The sequence below is a fragment of the Cucumis melo genome, chromosome 2 (genome assembly GCF_025177605.1).
Source record: "Cucumis melo cultivar AY chromosome 2, USDA_Cmelo_AY_1.0, whole genome shotgun sequence".
NCBI lineage: Eukaryota > Viridiplantae > Streptophyta > Magnoliopsida > Cucurbitales > Cucurbitaceae > Cucumis > Cucumis melo.
Genome location: NC_066858.1, coordinates 736,487 through 756,164, shown reverse-complemented (window position 1 = coordinate 756,164; position 19,678 = coordinate 736,487). Strand labels below are relative to the sequence as shown.

The window sequence follows — 19,678 nt, the reverse complement described above, 5'->3', positions numbered from 1 at the left end:
GTCGTCGTCGTCGTCGTCTCGGGAAGACCTCTTTGTTGTAGAAGTATAAGTGCTTTCATCCTCATTTTCCATAGCACAAAATCTGCCTTTCCATCGAATCTCTCCACTTCAAATCTTGCTGCCATATTTCTTACAATTCTGTATTCTAATTCCAAGATTTCATGATTCACAAAGTTCATACAAGGAAAGGCAAACAGAGATAAAGAGAAATGAAACCCTAAATCTTAGTTTACATACAGTGTTACAAAATAAAACAAACTAAGTTTCGGTAAGATTTTGAGTTCAAAATATCAAATGAATATTGAATCATTGTTGCATTCAGAGAAGTTAAGAAGAAAGAAACCTCTAACCTTGCAATCACCGATGAACTTAATGAACAAAGTGGAGGCTGAAGAAACACTCCGTCAAGAAACGAACACCATTAGAAAAGTGATAAAACCACGAGTTGGGTTGTTCGGACGAATAATGGACTGAACCCAATCGAACCTTCGGTTTGGTCCATTGTTTGGATGAAACAAACCGATTCGAATAGTTTTGTTTTCGTTAAATTCTGATCGGTTCGATTTTGTTTTTGCTAAAATTCGAACCAAAATGATTCGGAACTATCTGATCGGTTCGGTTCGGTTTTGTATATTTGCTGACATTCCATTGAGTCCCTCCCCCCACAATCATCAACTATTTTGTACTTTGTTTGGTGAAGAAATGGCCGATCTGATTCAACCACTTGTCTCAAGTTCTTCAACCTCCATTACTATGCATTTTCATCAACTCCACACGTAGCCTTCAAATGGGTAAATCTTCAATCTCTCTCAAATTCACCATTTTCCTCTCCCTCTCTCTTTCAGTCACCCCCTTTGCTCTTTTTCCCAATTACAACAAACCACCCCCAATTCCCAAAGCCACTCCCCCTGATTTGCTCAATCTTCTCGGTTCTAAATCTCAAGCTTCTTCTGTGAATCCTGGTGTAGCGAAGGATCTGAAATCTTGTTTCAAATTCCTTGTTCCGTTCCATCCAACTCCATCCAACGCGAAATTATCCAGTAGACGGAGCTTGAGGTCGACGGGATTTGATGATCGGAGTCGGAGAGAGGAGGATGAGCTTGTTTGGTGGCCACCCCAGTCGGTTCTTGAACTCGCTCGACTTGGTGTTGATTCTGGTGGAGACCCTGGGGCTATTCATCGCACCCTTGATCCTGCTATAATCCCTGTGAGTTTTATGTGTCTACTTTAACTTGTTTTATGAGATTTGATTGGTTAAATTATAAATTTGGTTCGTATGATTCGAAAAAAATTAGAAGGTAGAAATTAGTCTCGTGAATAGTCCCAATAGTTTGATAAAATCCTTATGACTAGTAACCAACAGTTATCTACTGGAGGAACTATTTATAAGAGTTTTGATAAATTTAGTAAAATGGAGTATCTAAGATCTAAATTGCCTTCCTTCTAACTAGCAATTGGTGCTAGGCACAAAATGTCGAGGTAGAAAGCGAAAACATCTGCAGTCTTGAAGCTCAATTGGCTCATGGACGAGCATGGGGACTAAACTATAACTATAAACTACAAGGACTAGATCCAAACTTTCCCCAAACTGTATGGTTCAAATCTGTAATATAACCTTTTAAGTGTTAAACTTTGTAGATAGGACTGGTTGGGTTTATTTAGGTAGGAATGTTTTTTACTAAAAGTTCATACATCTTTTATTTCTCGATTGGTGTATACCATATGTCATCCGATTTATTTATTGAATGTCTAAAATGGACAATGCCTACATTTTTTACGCATATATTATTTTAATCAATGGATTGAGAGTTTAGTTTATTAACTCCTAGTCGCTTTAGTAATGTAACAGATACCTGACATTCATGGATCACAAAGCCACAAATGCGAACTCACAAGAACACCATATGGGAGACGCTTCATAAGCGAGGTCTATCTTTACACTATGAAAAACCGTTGTTTATGATATTTGTGACATTTGATGTGGACTTATAAATGGTGTGTGGTATTCAAATTGCAGGAACTAAATTCATACCTTCAGTTCCTGTTTGAGCTCATTGCTACTCGATCTTCTGCTATGGGGATAAACATTAAATTGAACCGTTTCGATTTATTTCATGGTCATCTTTTTCTTGCCTTTGACAACAACAGGCTCGGTATTTTGTGAGTCCTTTCTTCTTTTTCTTTTCCCCAAAAAAGAACCATTGGAGTTTTAAGTGAGATGTGACAAGTTTTGCATTTGGCAGGTTTCATGCCAAGGAATTCCCAGCTTATGATAAGAAAACTTTTCCATGCAACATGGGTTATTGTCAAATAGGTATGACAAAGACAAACTGTTCGGTGCATCAAATGCAATTCTTTTTTCACCTCATTTCCATGGACGTGAAATGCTTTTGCTAGACCATAAGCTTTGAGCTAAAATCAAAGTTTTAGTGCTAATTGTACTAAAAGGCCTGAAAAAGCATGATATGTGTTGAAGCTAGATCATTTGACTCCCCATCTTGTCGAGTATGTGCTTCATTTTAATAAACTGAATTAAATTAAGCTAAGAAAGAATAACTTAAACAGACATTGTAGCCTCTCTTTTATTAAACCTTTTCACCTGAAGTTTGTCCATTCTTCTCTCTATTTGATGTGAAAACATGGAAAAAAGACAAAACTTAAGAAGAAAATATGAAAGGGGTTATAAGTCTAATGATAGAAAACAAAAAGGACATTGAGATCTTTGGGATGTAACTGTATAGTTTACTTAAAAAATGTTAATAAAAAACTCAAAACTCAAAAGGTTCTTTTCTCAACGAAAAGTTGTTTTTTGTACTTGGCTTTGTTTTCCTTATAAAGTGTTGATCCCAATTGAATTCTTGCTTCTTTTTTCATTTCCTCCCTCTCTCTGCCTGAAAGATAAAGAAATATTGATGTTTCTGATCTGCACTTTTTCCCTTCAAAATCATTGTTTGCTAATTACTAGACTTTCTTAATGTGTAGGATCTAATGTATCCTATGACGATTCGATGAACTTGAGAAATATCCTCTGGCTGGCACCTATGCCCAGCAGTTCTACTAAGGACTGGGAGGCTCCAGGTAATCTTTTTCTTAGGTTGGGTTAGTGGTCAAAGGAACATACTACAAACCTAATATCCTACTACTTTTTCTATTCCATTTTTTTAAAATATCTATGAAATTAGTTGAATTGCACGTAAATATCAGATAGAGAAAGATTTTGTATATCAAACTCAGCGAGCTTCGCCCTTATCCCTTTTTCATCGGTTGAAATTTTTAAGAACTGTCCATGATAGGGGTTCTTGTGGTGTTGGATGCTCATCCAGATGGAATCATATACAGAGATATCATACCTGACTATGTACATATAGCAAGAACTATTTATGAAGGTTTTGTTTCTCTAACTTTCTCCATGGTTTTGACATGAGATATTTTTTCGAATTTCCAACTTTGAGTAATATCGTACTTACTTGATCCTTAAAACTTTGAGAATTTTTGTCCTTTATTACATTATCTAACTTTGAAATAAGGAAAATCACTTAATCTCTTTGTCGGTAACATATTATTGATAGAATGTTGACATGATATACCTATCAAATAACCCAAGTGAATAGTTAGAGGTAATAATTCAATCGATCAATTCACTTGACACGTTCCATTCTCTTTCACATGTTTAGAGTAGATCAACCTTTCATGTACAACATTAATTATCGATACTGAATAGAAGCATAATTCAAAGTTCAAACGTGATCTAGATCTTTTATAGCTTAGAGACTAAATCGATCCAATGCTAGGGATTAATTATGATTAAACCATTTTATGCTTTAAAATAATATATGGAAGCTAAACATGTGATCTTTACAGATGATCTTGGAGATACTGTGGTTGATGTCAATTACTTGGACATTGGCAATGCTTTGGCAAATTATCAAATCTTCATATGCTAATCATCAGGGGAATGCTGTGGGAGAAGAAGAACAATGCAATTATGATCCCATCACTCTAATTTGTCAACTTAGAAGAAGAATCAATTGGAAACCATCATTTAAATCTTGCCCCAGTTTCTTAATCTCTCTTTAAATATAGCCTCTATTTTACGACGTCGTACAACTGTTGTAGGGCGATATGGGGTGAAATACAAAAGATTAAATTACAAATTCAGTTCTTATAGATCGAACAAAGTTCTAACTTATTTGTTATGGATTATAGTTGTAATTTGATCCTTTTGATTTGATAAATTCCTCTTAGTTTATCAACAGGTAATAAATGTGTTGTGAATATAGATCAAGTTTAATTATTTGTAATAAAAATTGGTGTAAATGAAATAAAAAGGGATGTTTACAAAAATAACAAAAAAAGTCTATGATTACAGTGACCATGTCACTATATTTTCAAAATTGTAAATTTGTCATATTTGCAATACGTAAACGAATGCATTTTAATTATTTAGGTGTCAAAAAAGTAATTTTTTAAAAAGGGGTCCAAAATTCAAAAAAGAAACTATTAGGGCCAAAAATGGTCAATTTTGCTTTTGTTGTCTTCATAAGTCATAACGTAAAAGTGAAGATATCTGATGAGTCGGATCGGAAAACAGGTGTATCATACACCGACACACACGCAATAAAAACCTCCTCACTCCCCGCCGCCTTCTTCTTCCCTTCTCCGATCAAACTACCCTCCCATCCTCCATTTCATCTTTTGCTTTCCTACAATCTCCCGTCCTTCTTCTCTGATTCCTCTCACTTAAATTCCATGGCTCTCAATCTCATCGACCGGACTGATCTCTGGAAGAACAAGGCCCGCTCTCTCCAACTCCGCCTCAGGGACCGCTTCCGTGTTGCAGTCGATAATCATCGCCGTAAACCTACCATTTTCTCTGATGGCTACTTCTCCTTCACCCTCCGTCTTTGGCTTCAGCGGTTTCGTGATTTTCGCCATGATTTGCCGTCTTCCACTGTCTTTTATCGCAAGCGAGGTGTCTTTTCATTTTCCAATGCTTCATTTTTTTTTTCTTTTTTACTTTTTAGTTAGATTTCTTGTGTAGTTTCCTGGTAACTTCACGCTCTGTATGAGTCTACGGGATTGATCTCTGGTAACTTTAGAGATTGTATGTGAAGAAATGATTGTTTTGAGTTGTGGCTTCTGCCAATGCTGAGTTGCCTATGTTTTTTGGTGGTTTAATTTTGACGGAAAAAGTGGGCAAGGATTTTAATGATGGAGAAGAATCGGCCGTTCTTCGTATGCTTCAGGCTGTTGCTGTTCCTGTTCTTGGAAATGTTTGCCATGTGTTTATGCATGGTTTGAATCGTGTGCAGGTGCTGAATATTAGTGTACTATGAAGTTTTCTTTCTTATATTAAATAATTTATTTGCCATCTGATCATTTGGTTTCTCTTTTAGGTCTACGGTCTTGAGAAACTACACAAAGCTGTGCTGCAAAGACCAAAGGACCAACCTCTTGTTACAGTTAGGATCCTTATTCATTTCTTTTTTTCCATTGAACTTTTTACGTGTTTTCTCTGGTTAGTGTTTCTAGAGTGCGATAGTTTTCTAGGGCTTAAGAGCAAGGCGCAAAAAAAATTGAAAAAATGGAAAAAAAATATGCAAGAAATTTTGCATTTAGACTTAGTAAAGTTGAAAATTTTCCTTATATATGAAAATGGCTTTGAGCCTGGGGGCTTCACAAAAGGTGAGCGCTTGATTTTGTGAGCCTCACCTTTTCAAAGCGAGGCACCAGAATTGCACCTTGAGCCCAGACACACACCCGGAAGGTCTTTTTAGAACACTGCTCCTGGTTTTGCTGCATTGTCAAAACATGAAGAAATACTTTAGTTTTTGTCTTTTTGAAGTATATGGCTGGTGCATTATATGTGAATACTTGTGTCTCTTATCCTTGATAAATTGTGGGAATGATGGAGCACTGTATTTTTCTCCTTATTTTTCCAGGTTAGCAATCACGTGGCCTCTGTAGATGACCCTTTTGTAATTGCAGCACTGCTTCCTCCAAGTGTACTTTTTGATGCCCAGAATTTGAGATGGACTCTATGTGCAACAGATCGATGTTTTAACAATTCTGTCACTTCTGCATTCTTTAGTACTGTGAAAGTGCTGCCAGTTGCTCGTGGTGATGGTATTTATCAGAAGGTATTGCAGCCTTTAGAATTCTTCTTATGTACTGGCTTTTGAAAAATTTTGTATAGTGGGATTGGAATACATGGTGTTTATCATTTGAAATGTGGTTGACGTGTCTGTGGTTACCTTCAATGGTTTATTTCCAATTACCTGTTTATAGACATGAGCAAATACTTTACGTATCATCTTTAATATTACTAATTGTATATATAGTTTAAATGTTTTTTTTTTCTCTTTTCCTCGTTTAATTGGATTCCAACTCGATCACCTTGGATGCATAGTCTGGAGGCAAATTAAATAATGTATTTCTCTAAGACCAGAAACTGTGCTTGTTTTTCCACATTTTTCTTTCCCATGGTTTTTATATTTTCTAAACAAATAGTTGAATTCATGGTGAAATTCCAACAAACAAAAAAACAATTTTTTGAAGCCTTTTTTTCATAAAACTTGCTCTAATTTTGAAAATACTCTTAAAAAGTAGACAATAAAACAATGAATACAATTGGTGGAAGTTGTGTTTAGTAGTTTAGTCTACAAGCTTAATTTTCAAAAACCAAAACCCAAAACTACCAAAAACTAGATGTTTATCAAATGGGGCCTAAATGTTTTGATCCCTCTCTCCCACCACCTGATCTCTCTTGTTATTTTCTTTTACTGATGGACAAAGTTGTTTGGATGGATTGAACTCCACATTTCTCAAAGTGAAGTATTGTGTGAAAAATCATATTCTAATTGGTCTATGCATGGATTAAGCTTGTGTTTGGAGTTTTGGCTTCATTACTTGAATTTTATTTTTCATCTGTATTTTAGTTCTCACTCACCATATCTTTTGTCTTGGAGGGAATGGACATGGCCATTTCAAAACTAAATCATGGAGGCTGGGTTCACATCTTTCCAGAGGGAAGTCGTTCACGAGATGGTGGAAAAACAATGGGTTCTTCAAAAAGAGGTATTGGAAGGTGAGCATCTATGAAACTGGTTTTTTGGTTTGTAATTACGGGGTTGAAGTATTTTTGAAGATCCATATTTTTTGTAGCTTCTTTTCAGTAGTATCCACTCTAATTTGAATTTTTACAGCCTGTTTACCATTATTTGTCTCTCACAGCATAGCTTCCTATTATTTCTTCTGTTTTTATACAGCCTGTTTACCATTATTTGTCGATATCGTGGCAGGCTGATTCTAGATGCGGACACCGTGCCTACAGTTATCCCATTTGTTCACACGGGGATGCAGGAGATCATGCCGATTGGAGCTAAAATCCCCAGGATTGGAAAGACGGTGAGTTTTTCAAGTTTTACTCTCTCTATCTCTCATATAAATATTGTTCTTTTCAATTTCCATTTCCATGTATCTCATTAATCTTTTAGTGTGTTAGTTATTTGTCTTACCTTTCTTAAATATTCCTCTTGTCATTACCATGGAAACATCAGGTGACAATTCTTATAGGTGATCCCATTGAATTTGAAGATTTACTCAATTCTGAAAGTGAACAAAAGTTCTCCAGGGGGAACTTATATGATGCAGTCGCTTCAAGAGTTGGAAATCGGTTACTCGATATGAAACTTCAAGTAGAAAAACTAGCTAACGATCGTGCATTGGATATGCAAAATCATTCAATGAGTGGCACAGAACGAGCAGCCATAATGTTACAGCAAATTGATTGGGAGTCATTTGGTATTGGGAGCTTTACTTCCGTCGACTACAATTCCCCCACCAAGCAAGAAACTCAAACACAGTTCGATTTGGATGTTCCCGCAGAACAGCAACCTATTTCTGATTGGAATTTCAGAATGCGTCTTTCTCGAGAAGGTGGATTCATATCAAGAATGCGTGGTTACATCGACCCTACCGAGTTCATGAGTTTTGCAGCAAGAGGCTTGTTCAGGAATCATAAAACATTAGGAAACTCTGAATTGGACAAGGCAAATCGACCACTGAAGGCATGGAAACGATTTGTAGAAGCCAATGTGATGAAACGAGGCAGTGGTACTCCCATTAACATTGCAAGTTACAACAATTTGACTGTTTTAATGAGATGATACCCAAATTATCAACCATTCAGTTGGCCCCTCTTGTAAAAAGAACAATCAACACACTTAGCATCAAGATCATAGGATTTCACGGACGCAATTGGAGCAGAGACCTACCCCTATATTTTGTGGAAGGTGAAAAGTAAAGAGAGAAGAATGGTTATATGAAGCCCCACTTGTTGTGATGGAATCTGTTTGCCAAGGTAAAAGATGAAGCTTTCCAATTTTTGCTACATTGGCACTCATTTTATTTAGTTTAGATTATGCCTTTTCCACTTTTTCATGCCATGTTGTGTTGGCTTGTTTTGTGATGGTATTTTGAGAGTTGAGAGGACTCAAGACTTTTGAGTGTAAAAAGTATTTCCAAAGTCTTCTGTCCTGTGGTACAGTAGTCATAATGTACCCAATAATAATTCTTCATATGCTGTTGATTTTTGTGTTATAATCTTTGCATGAGATGACAGTAAGTTCAAATAGTGAAAAGCTGAGGCATCTCTTTGCATGAGATGACACTAAGTTCAAAGTTCAAATAGATCAAAAGATTTGCATCCAATACTCCTAACCCATTCCCCAACATAAGCCTTATTTGCCCATACAAAACAAAAGTCATGATGGAAAGTGAAAACCTTGAAGTAATATAATGTTAGTACAGCTAAGCTATGTCTTCTTCCATATATATATATTGAAAATAAAAGTTTATAAAACCCTAACTCAAGGAAGCAAGACAAAAGGACCAAACTCTGAAATACAAAACTTTTTAACATCGTTCTTCAACCTGTTGAAATACGACGAGCTATTGTTAATCAAATTAACCAAGTAGGCAAGATCCTTGAACAAAATTTGGAAATCAAGATACAAGAAAGCATATTATATTTGGAAATCAAGATACAAGAAAGCATATTATATTAGGGAAGGGATGATCATATTGGTCAGTCGAAGTTGGTTCTTCGATCAAACCACCGCTAAACCGATTATGCAGAGTTGGTTTAGTAAATGTTTAAACCAACTCTACTGTCAATGAATAAATGTCGATTGGTTTAACATGAACATTATCTGAAAATCATAATAAAAAAGTATATTATATTTATGAGTGATCACATCGGTCAGTCAAAGTCAGTTTTTCGATCAAACTGTCATCAAACCGACTATGGTCAGTTTAATTAATATTACAATTAACTTCGACCGTCGATGAGTAAATGTTGACTGAACTGTGAAATATTTTTTAGATTTCTCGATCTGAAACTTTCCCGAACTAATATCGATCGACGAACTTCGATTTGATCGTCAATGGAAGGATTAAAAGTAGGCAAGATTCATGAACGTAAGTATAATTGAGTATAATTATGTATATGTTGGAGGCAGGAACAAAAATGGCTTCAGCCACCCACCAATATACACTATATTTTTGTTCTCATCTACCAGACTTCGGCCACCTCTTTTGTATTTGTCCAAAACATATTTTCTAATCTATATTATGTAACCTATTGTTTAATGTTTAGTATAGACTATCTATCATCATTTCTTAATATAGATAAATTACACAAATCACCCTTCAATTATAGTGATGAGTTCTTTTCTGTGCAGGATGAGGTTTTCTTGACCATATAGTAAGAAAGAAATGACACTGCAAACTTATATAATAATTTGGAAATCTCTACTCCATTGTCTAAGACTTCTTCTCGATACTTTGTTGGGATAGTTCTCTCTAACAAATCAATCGACTACTTCTTTTACGAATTCATTGGGTCAAATTCATTTGACAATTCGAAACTGATTCTTAATTTATAAGTGAAAGATCCAACCACCACAAATATTTTTTTTTACATGATTAAACCGTTTTACTCGATATATATATAAAATATAGTACTTTGCCACTCGTTAATTCTTTTGAACTATATTCAAAAGGATGATGAATTAAAGAGAAAAAAGAGGTAAAAGGGAAATGTTGGTCTCTCTCTTACACAAAGTAAAGACACCGTCATTGTCAACTGAGAGATATTACTACAAGTGATAAAACTACAAACCATAAACTTATAATACACAAAAGAACACATGATGACCACACAAACAAAATTCTTTCCTATAATTCTCAGTGGGCCACGGGACGATAGTTCACACATATCGACAAATCTACGTATCCAAGACATGACCAAAGCACACCTATGTAACTCGCTCACTAAAGTCTTTCGACGTTTCTCGACAAAAAGCTAAAGACATTATTATTAAACAACCCTAAACGATACAAGGATATTCGCTCATCAACTCATCCAAAGTTTGGAGTCGAAGAGTATAAGTATTGATATCACTATCATATCTCACATGTCAAAAGGAGAAGTAGGAGTCCGAGCTCCGACTTCACTTGTTGTCTTCCCATAAGCATCCGATGTCGATCTTCTTCGAAATCTGAATGATTCTCTACCTCCAAATCCAATGTAAACATGTTAATATTGACTTATTGGTGTTTTAAAAAAAAAAACTATATATATAAACAAAATTGAAAAAACCCATTTAGTTATCACATTTATTATTTTCATCAAATAATTACAAGTAGATGAATCTATATCTAGAAAAATAAACATCAACTAGGCTTGTGGGCATAATTAAAAGATTCATTAAATGCGAAATAGATTCGTCCCCACGTTGAAAAAGAAAAAACTACCATTAGAGATTAAGACCAATCAATGTTAAAAATACAACACAAATGAATTCATATTTTAATCTTTTAAAAGTATCCTATAACAAAACTACTTTAAACAATTTTATACTTTTGTATTTCAACGTCGATAATTATTGGTCCATGGACTATAATTATTGAAGTTAACGAAAATAAAAAGTCAAAAAATGGTAAATATGACCAAAGATTTACTAACATGTAAACAAATTTTTATATTCTATCAATGATAGACATCGATATACTTCTATCATATGATTGATAGACAGAAGTCTATAAGTGCTATAATTGATAAAATAAAAAAAAAATCTATATGTCGTAAACATTTTATTTGAGGAGTAAAGTGTGTGTATATGTATATATAGGTAAACATATTAGGAGTGAAGTTTAAAGAAATAGTTTGGTTGACATCCAAAAGAGAGTATGGGCAATTTGGGAATAATGCATTAATATTTGTAGGTCCAAAGGAGGGACAAAATGGTCATTTCATAATAATAATAATAATAATAATAATAATAATATTCAATTGAAATTATTATTAGAAAAGAGAATTAATAGAGTGCCCAATGAGAAGGGCACAACTCACAAACCACACAAAAAGACATAATAAAACCACACACATACTTAACTCATTGTAAGTTATGGAATGGCGGTTGGGAAATTTACCGGAAAAAGGAGAAGACGGCGGAGTGGAAGAGGCGGCAGGAGACACCGGCGGTGAAGAACCATACTGGTAACCCCCAGGTGGCTTTACGATCATAATTCTCCTCGAAACTTTCACACCATCCTCCGCCGCCGCCGCCGCCGACGACGACGACGACAACATTATTCCTTCCTCGTACCTCTTCCCATTATTGGATTCTGCTCCCAAATTAGCAACAGAGTTCAACTTTTCATATTATTATTTCAAATCTCTGTTCTTTCTTTTACCTTCTTTTGTCACAGCTTACAATAAAATCTCTTCTTGATTGTTATAGCCAATTCAACGTCCCAAGATAATCGTTCTGTTAGTAACTGTACTTTTAAATGTATGACAATTATGTCCGGACTGTCATGACATAGTTAGTAATTACCGTCCATAGTTTGTTGTTTTATAGTAATATGGTGTCCATAGTTTATTGATATGAGGGTTTATAATGAACTATGAACCACTTTAATCTGAATTATATAACAGTCTTAGTGAAAATAGTTAAACATCGTAACATAGAGGAAGGGGAAGCAATATGAAAAATTATAAAACATAACTAATTAAGTCACTAAATTGCTACAAATCTTGACAATTTTAAAAGGGTAAGAGATCAAATCTTTAGTTGTTAATAAGGTTAAGTTAGTAAACTGTTTGGTATTATTATTATTTTTGTTTCTTTTGTACCTAAACGTTTAAAAAAGAATGAAACCTTTTAATGAAATGAATGGTTAGAACTTATGGTCCGCTGTGGCATACCCTTGGCGGCGGCGGCGGATCGGGAAGTGAAAGATGGGTGCTTCCGGAGCTTGCCGAGGCCGGAGTCCGGGGTGGGTCCGGCAAGCGTGTCGTCCCACAGCTGATCCAATAGTCCCATCGCCAAAAACGCAACGACGGCGAGGGCGGAGTTAACAGTAGTTTGCGGCGGAAGTTAGAGAGAGAGAGAGAGAGAGAGTTCTGATGAATGAATGAAGGGTTTGTAGAGAAGAACGGAGATGGCGGAACGGTGTGAAGTTATATAAAGAGCAAAGCGGATGAGTAAACGTCGAACAAGTTTGTTAATAAACAATAGGAGGGAATCTGGACCGTTGGATGGATGAGAAGGAGTAGTGACGTGGCGAGTTCGTGGAATAGGCACGTATTGTGGATAAGATCAAATAAAAGTGGGGTATAGCACGTGATGATGCCAAAAGTCATGGAGGTGGGACCCTTTATGACGTCATCTCATGTGACCCTTTTAACTTTCTTTTTATTTTATTTTTTTGTTCTTTATGTTTTTTACTATTTAATTCTACAAAAAATAATATTGTTGTTTAATCGGATGACATAAACAAATAAAAACGGTGGTTAGCAAATTTATTTCGAAAATAACGTAAGAATATAAATAACTGATAAAATATGTGTAGACAATGATAAAAATAGTGACAAGATATTTAGGCTTTATAGAAAATCAAGTGTAAAATAATTTTTTACTACTTTCTATTTTTATTGAAAAAACCCCAATTTGTTAGTTTTGAATCGAATTCATCTAACCCATAAATTTAACAAATACTAAGCATATGAAAATAATTTCAAGAATTTGTTAGATAAATTAAAAGGAAAGTGAGTATGGTAAAGAAATGGGAAAGGTATGGGGGGGGGAAAAGAATACAAATATTGGGCCCTACAAGAGATACAGGTGGCATGGATTAGTGGGCCAAAGTCACGTGATGGCTCTCTTTAGGCTTTCACAACGTGGCATTACGATTGACAAAAAGAGACGTTTAATTGAAAGAAATTACGAGTAATGCCATTATGAGTATTGGATTACTCAATAAATTCAAAGCCGCCATGTAGTTCTCTTATCACTCCATTTATTGCGATAACAAGTCGTTTTCTCATTCTGCCTCTTCTTTTTTCTTTTTGTATTGGCCTTGATACCTAAATTCATTGTATTCAACAAATATGTTTGTATTTAATCCATAATTCAAATATATTTCGAACGGTTGATACTGAAATTTGATACCAATTGTAAACTTACACCCTAAGAATAGAGAAAAAATTTGGACAGAAGTGATACTTAGCCACCAACACACCTACGATCAAGTTGGTATTTGTTTAAAGAACTAAAGAGTATAAAGTTCAAATTCAATGTCCTTTCAATTGTTCGATTTTGGCTTTAAAGAGGAAGAGAGGACACGACCCAAATTAGATAATCCTTGAAGGAAACTCAACCTCTTCTTTATTGAATTCATAGAAGTGGTACACAAAAAATCAATAGAGAAAGGGGAAAGGATCACTCTCACTCGCACTAGGCACAAAGAATTTGCAAATAAAGTAAAAAACTATGAGAAAGTGAGTTTACTTGAAGCGTCGGATGATGAACGGAAAACCTCTCTCATGCAAAATTAACATAGTGCACATTTATTCGATTAAATCATCTAAGATAGTCCTCCTTCGACAATAATCAAAACTTAGATTCTATTTGAAGCCCTCAACATAGAGATACCGACCCATCAAATAAACCATATGTACTTTTGCGTAAAACATATCATGGTTTAATAAAACATTTCAACATAAACTTAGCTTAGTGGTAATTGAGTTGCACAACTCCAATGATTGTATTTATTTACTAAAAGATCAGATCAATGAACTTTTTGATGCCCACGAGAGTCTAACTTATTAATGATCACTTCGATCAAGAAAGCTACCATTGTGAGTTCTGAATTGCCGTGAACTATTTATAAGAACACAGATGAACTAAAATATATCAGTTCAGAACAAAAGCTCAAGAACTTGTAAAACTAGAAAGAATAAATAAAATCTCTGCCCGTCACTAGAAAATGCCCCGCTCTTCTCAGATTCTAAACATAGTAATGAAAGGATTATAAAGAAACTTAACACAATCATCATTAAGGTGAAAGGGGTCAAAAGATAAAACTCAATCTAGTTATCATTTTTGAAGGACAAAAGTTCATTTACTCCTTTGGAACTCCCAGTCTCGAGTCGAAGTGTACAGAGCTGCAGCTACCTCTAGAATTTCCAATTCCTGCCAGCATTTGGCCTCAAAATATATGAACAATATCGTACGCAAAACTTTTTCATGTCAAGAAAAACAAATTCAATATACAAATTAAAACAGAAATACGCAAGGGAAGTAATATACTTCATATAATGAACTGAGCAATATACCCTTTGGCTATGTAAATGAGAACTACCTCTTACAGAAAGAAAAAAAGTATATCTTCAGAATGTTCCGATAGTGTAATGTTGGAAATTTTTTGAAGTAATGGCAAAAAGTACTTTGTATAAACCATAAAGTTATATAAAAGGATACGTCCAGAAAAGCACGAACGACTGCAAAATTAGAACGAAGGGTTAGTGTCAATAGGTTGTTGGATAACCAAACACATAAAAATAAGAAGTCGTCACAAGACAAATAATACATCTTCCAATCATAGTATCTACTGGATGTTGAGAAACAAACATTTTCTAATGTCATAAAGAAATTTAAGCCCCCTAGACTCTACGAAAAAATTGTAGAGATCAATCTGGGCTTTTCTGAAACTCAAGAATTCTGGAGTTCATTCAAGACCATTGAGAGAAGTCCCACCAAAAGATGAACCCACAGACCCCAAAGTAGGAGGGACCATAAATAGATAATTGATCCTCAAAAGGTGTGATACTTAAGTTCAGAATTTCTTTTGTACTCTTACAGAATTTCTTTTGTACGCTTCCACCAAGGATTTGAAATACACAGTTGATTTCCATGCTGCATCTTATGAGTTCCTTCAAATACTATCCAGAGCAATCCATACCACATTTACTTCTTATACCATAAAAAAAATGCTTCCACTTTCGAATTTCCAGCAGTCAGCAGATACTCCAAATCCTCGTTTGCCAAGTCCTAATCCTCTATAATCTTTAAGCAAGCAAACGTTTACACCAACTTAGAATATGACTACATTTGTAGCCTTTTAGACAAATATACCAACTTTAATTGAGAAAAAAAATAAAAAATACAAAGCAACAAAAAATCCAGCCCTCAAAAAGAGCCAAACGGACCTAACAAGGGACTCCAATCGACCAAACACTACCCTTTTACAGCTGACCTTATGGCCTAGGGGCTGACATGACCTCACAAGCTTCGACAATATTGAACAGGTTATCGCTTTTGCACTTTTCTTCCAAGTAGAAGAAGAAACTCTTATCAACAGCAGCAGAAAATTGAAAACTACTCAAGTGAAGATTTTATCACCCCACCTATACTAAAAAATCTTCGATTCGATTGCAATCAATATCCATGTAGAGAAATAGACTTAAAACAACATCCATAAAAAGAGAGACACTCAGCCTAAGAAGTCCCTAGTCACTCTAATCTAACTCTTGGTCTCTCATAAAAAGAACAAAGAAATTAGCCTTTTGAAGGCACCCTTGCCCTGAAGTCTCCAATTCCTTTCAAAACCCTGAGCTCTCAGATCCATTGAAGCCTAAATCTTACCTCCATGTTCACACACTGACACACGAAACATGGGAAAAAATGAAGGATGCAAATTGCCAACTAAAGGCTAACCTAACTTCTCCATACAGAAGAAAAACCCTACAGCTTTTACCTTTGCAGAATCTCATTTAATTTTTCTTGGAAGGAATGACATTGGACCTTCAAAAAAGGTAGACCATCACCTCTCTTAACTAGCACCCTAAAAATATTTTCAATGACTAGGCTAGTGTTGAAACTACATACAGGTTTACACTCTAAATTCTGGAAGTACATAGCCCCAAACTTGCTAGGCATTAAGCAAATATGAGTAGCACTAATACACCCCATTCAGTGTTTTCAAAGTGCAAGGCGCACTCTAAGGCCACAAACTTTTTAATGGCCTCAAGGTGAGAGGCAACAAATAGGTGTTGCCTGATTGAAGCGACACACAGTTAATAAAAAAATAAACAAAAGCAATATAAATAAAATATACATAAGATTAGGAGGAAATTAACTCAAATAATCTCGAGGAAAAGAATATTTGAAGCAAGATATAGAAATAAAAATGATTTTTTTTCTACTTTGACTCTTTTTCTTGTTCAATTCTCCTTCCTTTCTTTGATTTTTCTTTAATTCTACCTTTACAAACTTTGATACTTCCTTTTAATCCTATTGGATAAGATTTTCTTTTTTTTTTTTTTTTTTTTTGCTAAAAAAAAGTTGAGCAATTGAACAAGGTGAGCACGTTCAAGGCAACTGAAAGGCGCTTAGCTTGGGTACTTGCAAGGTGTTAAGACCCCGCCTCTCCTCAGGCGAGCAACCGGATGCACCTTAATAACATTACCCCATTAACAACCTCTATCATAGAATACCATTGAAACATTCTTAAATCATTGTTCATTAGCATAATCTTGAAAAAAACCCCATAGGAATTTATCTAACTCAACTTTTCAGTCTATCCAAGTTTCTGTAGGAATTGGAACGAGTCCAATCCCAATGCTCTAGAGACCTCTATCCTGTTGCAAGTGAGAGGAAGGAAAAAAGAAAACCCTCAACATTTCCTAAAATCAACTTGCCCACCTCTTTTTATTTCCTTTCCTTATTAGTATGATCAAACAAACTATATTTTTCCTTAATAGGAAATGTGAAAATTGTCCAAAGGAGGATAAGAAATCACCCTAAAAGGGATCCCAAGGGGGTTTAAAAGAACATTCAACTTAGAATTGGGCCTTCCTCTTCTTGCGTTATACTACCTTCTAAAAGAAATGGAGTTTTACTGTGTTTTCTCAACTAGCCTCCAGCACAATAACATTGAAGATAGTACTGTGACCTATCTTCTCCTTTGATTCCAAACTTACACATTCCAATAGTAGAAAGCAGGAGAGTAAAGCGGGTGAAAATACCAATTGTAACTAATTTCTTCTAAATACAGAACAAATGTAGGCAATTAACAAGAAAGATTCGTAACTTAGAAACCCTAGAGGCATTAGATGTAAAAATTTATATTACTTATAAATAAAAATAGAACATCAAAAGAAACCAGTTTCATTCAAGTACATAAAATTATTCAATTATCCTATTCCACGTTCTCTATTGTGTCTTGCAACTTTGTCCAATCTAAAAAATAAGGGCAGAGGACGCATACCATAAGTCCTCCCAGAAAGCCATCGAGTAGAATCTGGTTACAGCTTTCAAAATATGAATGAAAGGAAAACCCAGCCTTAGCTGCAAGTGCAACTGAAGTAATTGCCATGACTAGGAAATAAAATATAAATCCAGTCAGGCCAGTGAATCCCAAAATTCCAGCAATGACTCCACCAATTATAGACAAAAACGTCCGGCTGCAAAAGATAGTAGACGCTTATGATCTAAATTCACGAAACTCAAGAACAATATCATAATAATCAACAACAATCACATCGGGTCCCTTTAGTAGCTACTCATTTTGAATGCAAACATTCCCGAGATTGCTCAAAACCCAGTAAAATTTTAGGTCAACCAATTAAATCTACAGTTACATAAGCTGCTAATTAAGAAAATAGAAATAGAAAAGACAGGATCTAGGTCTATCACGGAAGGATTCCAATTCTAAGAAAAATGATAGGATTCAACTACTTTTGATGCAGGAGAGAATAAAAGACAAATCGGTATCAACAAGAAAGTAAAGTTGATTGAAGCATCGAAAAAACCTGTAATATATTATCTTCAAGTTGTTTTGCAAATTTTCAGCATTAAAGATCGGTATATCGTCGGCCGAATCAGACGATTTCTTGTCAGAAGCAGTGGAGGAGTATCCCGCCATAAATTCTGGCGCCGTATGATCTGAAGTTAAAAGACCGGAAAACGGAAGATGGAAGGGAGCCGGCGACCGATAATGGCAGCGATGGAGAGGGAGAAGAAAGAAATCAGGACGCGATTTGTTGTATGGTAAATGGTAGATTAGAGAAACTACGAAAAAGAAGAGTGTTGAAGAAAGAACCAAAGTGTTCTAAGTAAAAAATAATATTTATATATCTAATGGTAGAAAAGATTATTGAGAGTAATATGAATATTTGATCTTTATGTTCTTGATAGCATATGTAAAAAAATGTATAAAAGAAAGAGTAATATAGACTACTAAAACATAGCTTTGATTTCTTCTTAAAAGGATGTTTTTATTTTCGATCGAGATGGGTGTGGGTGGCAATTGGTATTCAACATTATTGCTTCTCATGATACTCGCTCTCACGTTAACTTGGATCTAGTTGACTTACTATTGTTCTCACTTTTTATACTGCATCATTTTAATGGATTTTGAACAATGGGTTGAAAAAACTTATTTTAGTACTCTTTGTTGATCTTCCTTGTGATGAATATCTCTTTCACATCTTTTTTATTCCACATTTTTTTACGGAAGAAGCATCAGCAGGTGATTTTTCTAGTTCTCGATCGTTTTTTACTTTGCCTTCGTGCCTGAATTGAGCACATAGTGGATTCCCAATCTTTCTTAGACAATTTTTACTATTGATTCTCTCTCTAGAGAGGTAACAATTGTTTCTTTTTTGTTTCTATTATTTGTGTTTTCATGCTTGTTAGATATAGTTTTAGGGTTTATAAATTTTTGTTTTATTGTGAATAAAAATTTCTAGAACCAGAGAAAGGTAAAAGCCAAGCAAGTGAGTAGAGAACCAAGCTTTGAATTAAGTAACGAGAGGGTTTAGGAAGTGACAAGCTAGATATAGTACATAGTATAGAGTAGCGAATATCATGGTCGAAATGGACAATAAGTAAGTCATGCTATCCATAAATATTCACAAGATAACATGAGTTTCAACAAATTATCGTGAGTGATATCAATTCAAATTAACAAAATTACATATGTTTCGATTTTCCACAAACGAAATAAAAAGTAAGAACTATGCAATGTGGATGTTGCATTAACTAAACTATTTTGTTATTTGCAATCTCTTTTAAATATTGTTATACCCTTAATCGGTTATCATGCATAAAAATGTTACCCATTGTAATTACCATTTAATTAACTTACTAATTTTTGGGGCCTTTTAATGATGCACAACCTTTTTCCAAGTTTTTGCATGATTCAATTTAATGACAAAAAGTATGCAAATATGACACGTAACACACCACTAAGCTTAAGCTTTTGTTTGTCCTCAAGCAATCAAAACAAAATACCACTCAACAATGAAAGTTAAACAACATGCTTC

The 19,678-nt window shown here is 34.9% G+C and overlaps 4 protein-coding genes across 7 annotated transcripts; 2 read left to right on the top strand and 2 right to left on the bottom strand.

Annotated features, from left to right (window-relative positions):
* The first annotated feature begins 787 nt into the window (after positions 1-787).
* On the top strand, positions 788-4,235 carry LOC103492159 (uncharacterized). Of its 2 annotated transcripts, XM_008452406.3 has the most exons (7): positions 788-1,207; positions 1,850-1,927; positions 2,018-2,160; positions 2,244-2,314; positions 2,983-3,078; positions 3,294-3,386; positions 3,862-4,235. In XM_008452406.3, the coding sequence occupies exons 1-7, from the start codon at positions 788-790 to the stop codon at positions 3,942-3,944; spliced, it is 984 nt and encodes a 327-aa protein (XP_008450628.2). In that variant the 3' UTR covers positions 3,945-4,235. The 2 variants fall into 2 exon arrangements, with proteins under 2 accessions (XP_008450628.2, XP_050937215.1); XM_051081258.1 differs by lacking the exon at positions 3,294-3,386.
* Positions 4,236-4,547: 312 nt separating this feature from the next.
* Positions 4,548-8,604, top strand: LOC103492160 (uncharacterized). The gene is made up of 7 exons (XM_008452408.3): positions 4,548-4,972; positions 5,194-5,312; positions 5,397-5,462; positions 5,943-6,140; positions 6,969-7,087; positions 7,302-7,407; positions 7,560-8,604. The coding sequence occupies exons 1-7, from the start codon at positions 4,750-4,752 to the stop codon at positions 8,166-8,168; spliced, it is 1,440 nt and encodes a 479-aa protein (XP_008450630.3). The 5' UTR covers positions 4,548-4,749; the 3' UTR covers positions 8,169-8,604.
* Positions 8,605-10,091: 1,487 nt separating this feature from the next.
* On the bottom strand, positions 10,092-12,546 carry LOC103492161 (dormancy-associated protein homolog 3-like). 2 transcript variants are annotated; one of them, XM_017045459.2, is made up of 3 exons: positions 12,275-12,546; positions 11,497-11,691; positions 10,092-10,574 (listed from the first exon to the last, which is right to left on the bottom strand). In XM_017045459.2, exons 1-3 carry the CDS (start codon positions 12,390-12,392, stop codon positions 10,468-10,470), a joined length of 420 nt encoding a protein of 139 aa, XP_016900948.2. In that variant the 5' UTR covers positions 12,393-12,546; the 3' UTR covers positions 10,092-10,467. The 2 variants fall into 2 exon arrangements, with proteins under 2 accessions (XP_016900948.2, XP_008450631.2); XM_008452409.3 differs by having other exon boundaries at positions 10,092-10,578; positions 12,275-12,542.
* Positions 12,547-14,207: 1,661 nt separating this feature from the next.
* On the bottom strand, positions 14,208-18,580 carry LOC103492162 (uncharacterized). Of its 2 annotated transcripts, XM_008452410.3 has the most exons (4): positions 18,164-18,580; positions 17,620-17,815; positions 14,832-14,851; positions 14,208-14,590 (listed from the first exon to the last, which is right to left on the bottom strand). In XM_008452410.3, the coding sequence occupies exons 1-4, from the start codon at positions 18,274-18,276 to the stop codon at positions 14,560-14,562; spliced, it is 360 nt and encodes a 119-aa protein (XP_008450632.1). In that variant the 5' UTR covers positions 18,277-18,580; the 3' UTR covers positions 14,208-14,559. The 2 variants fall into 2 exon arrangements, with proteins under 2 accessions (XP_008450632.1, XP_050937213.1); XM_051081256.1 differs by lacking the exons at positions 14,208-14,590; positions 14,832-14,851 and having other exon boundaries at positions 17,319-17,815; positions 18,164-18,491.
* Between the last annotated feature and the right edge of the window lie 1,098 nt (positions 18,581-19,678).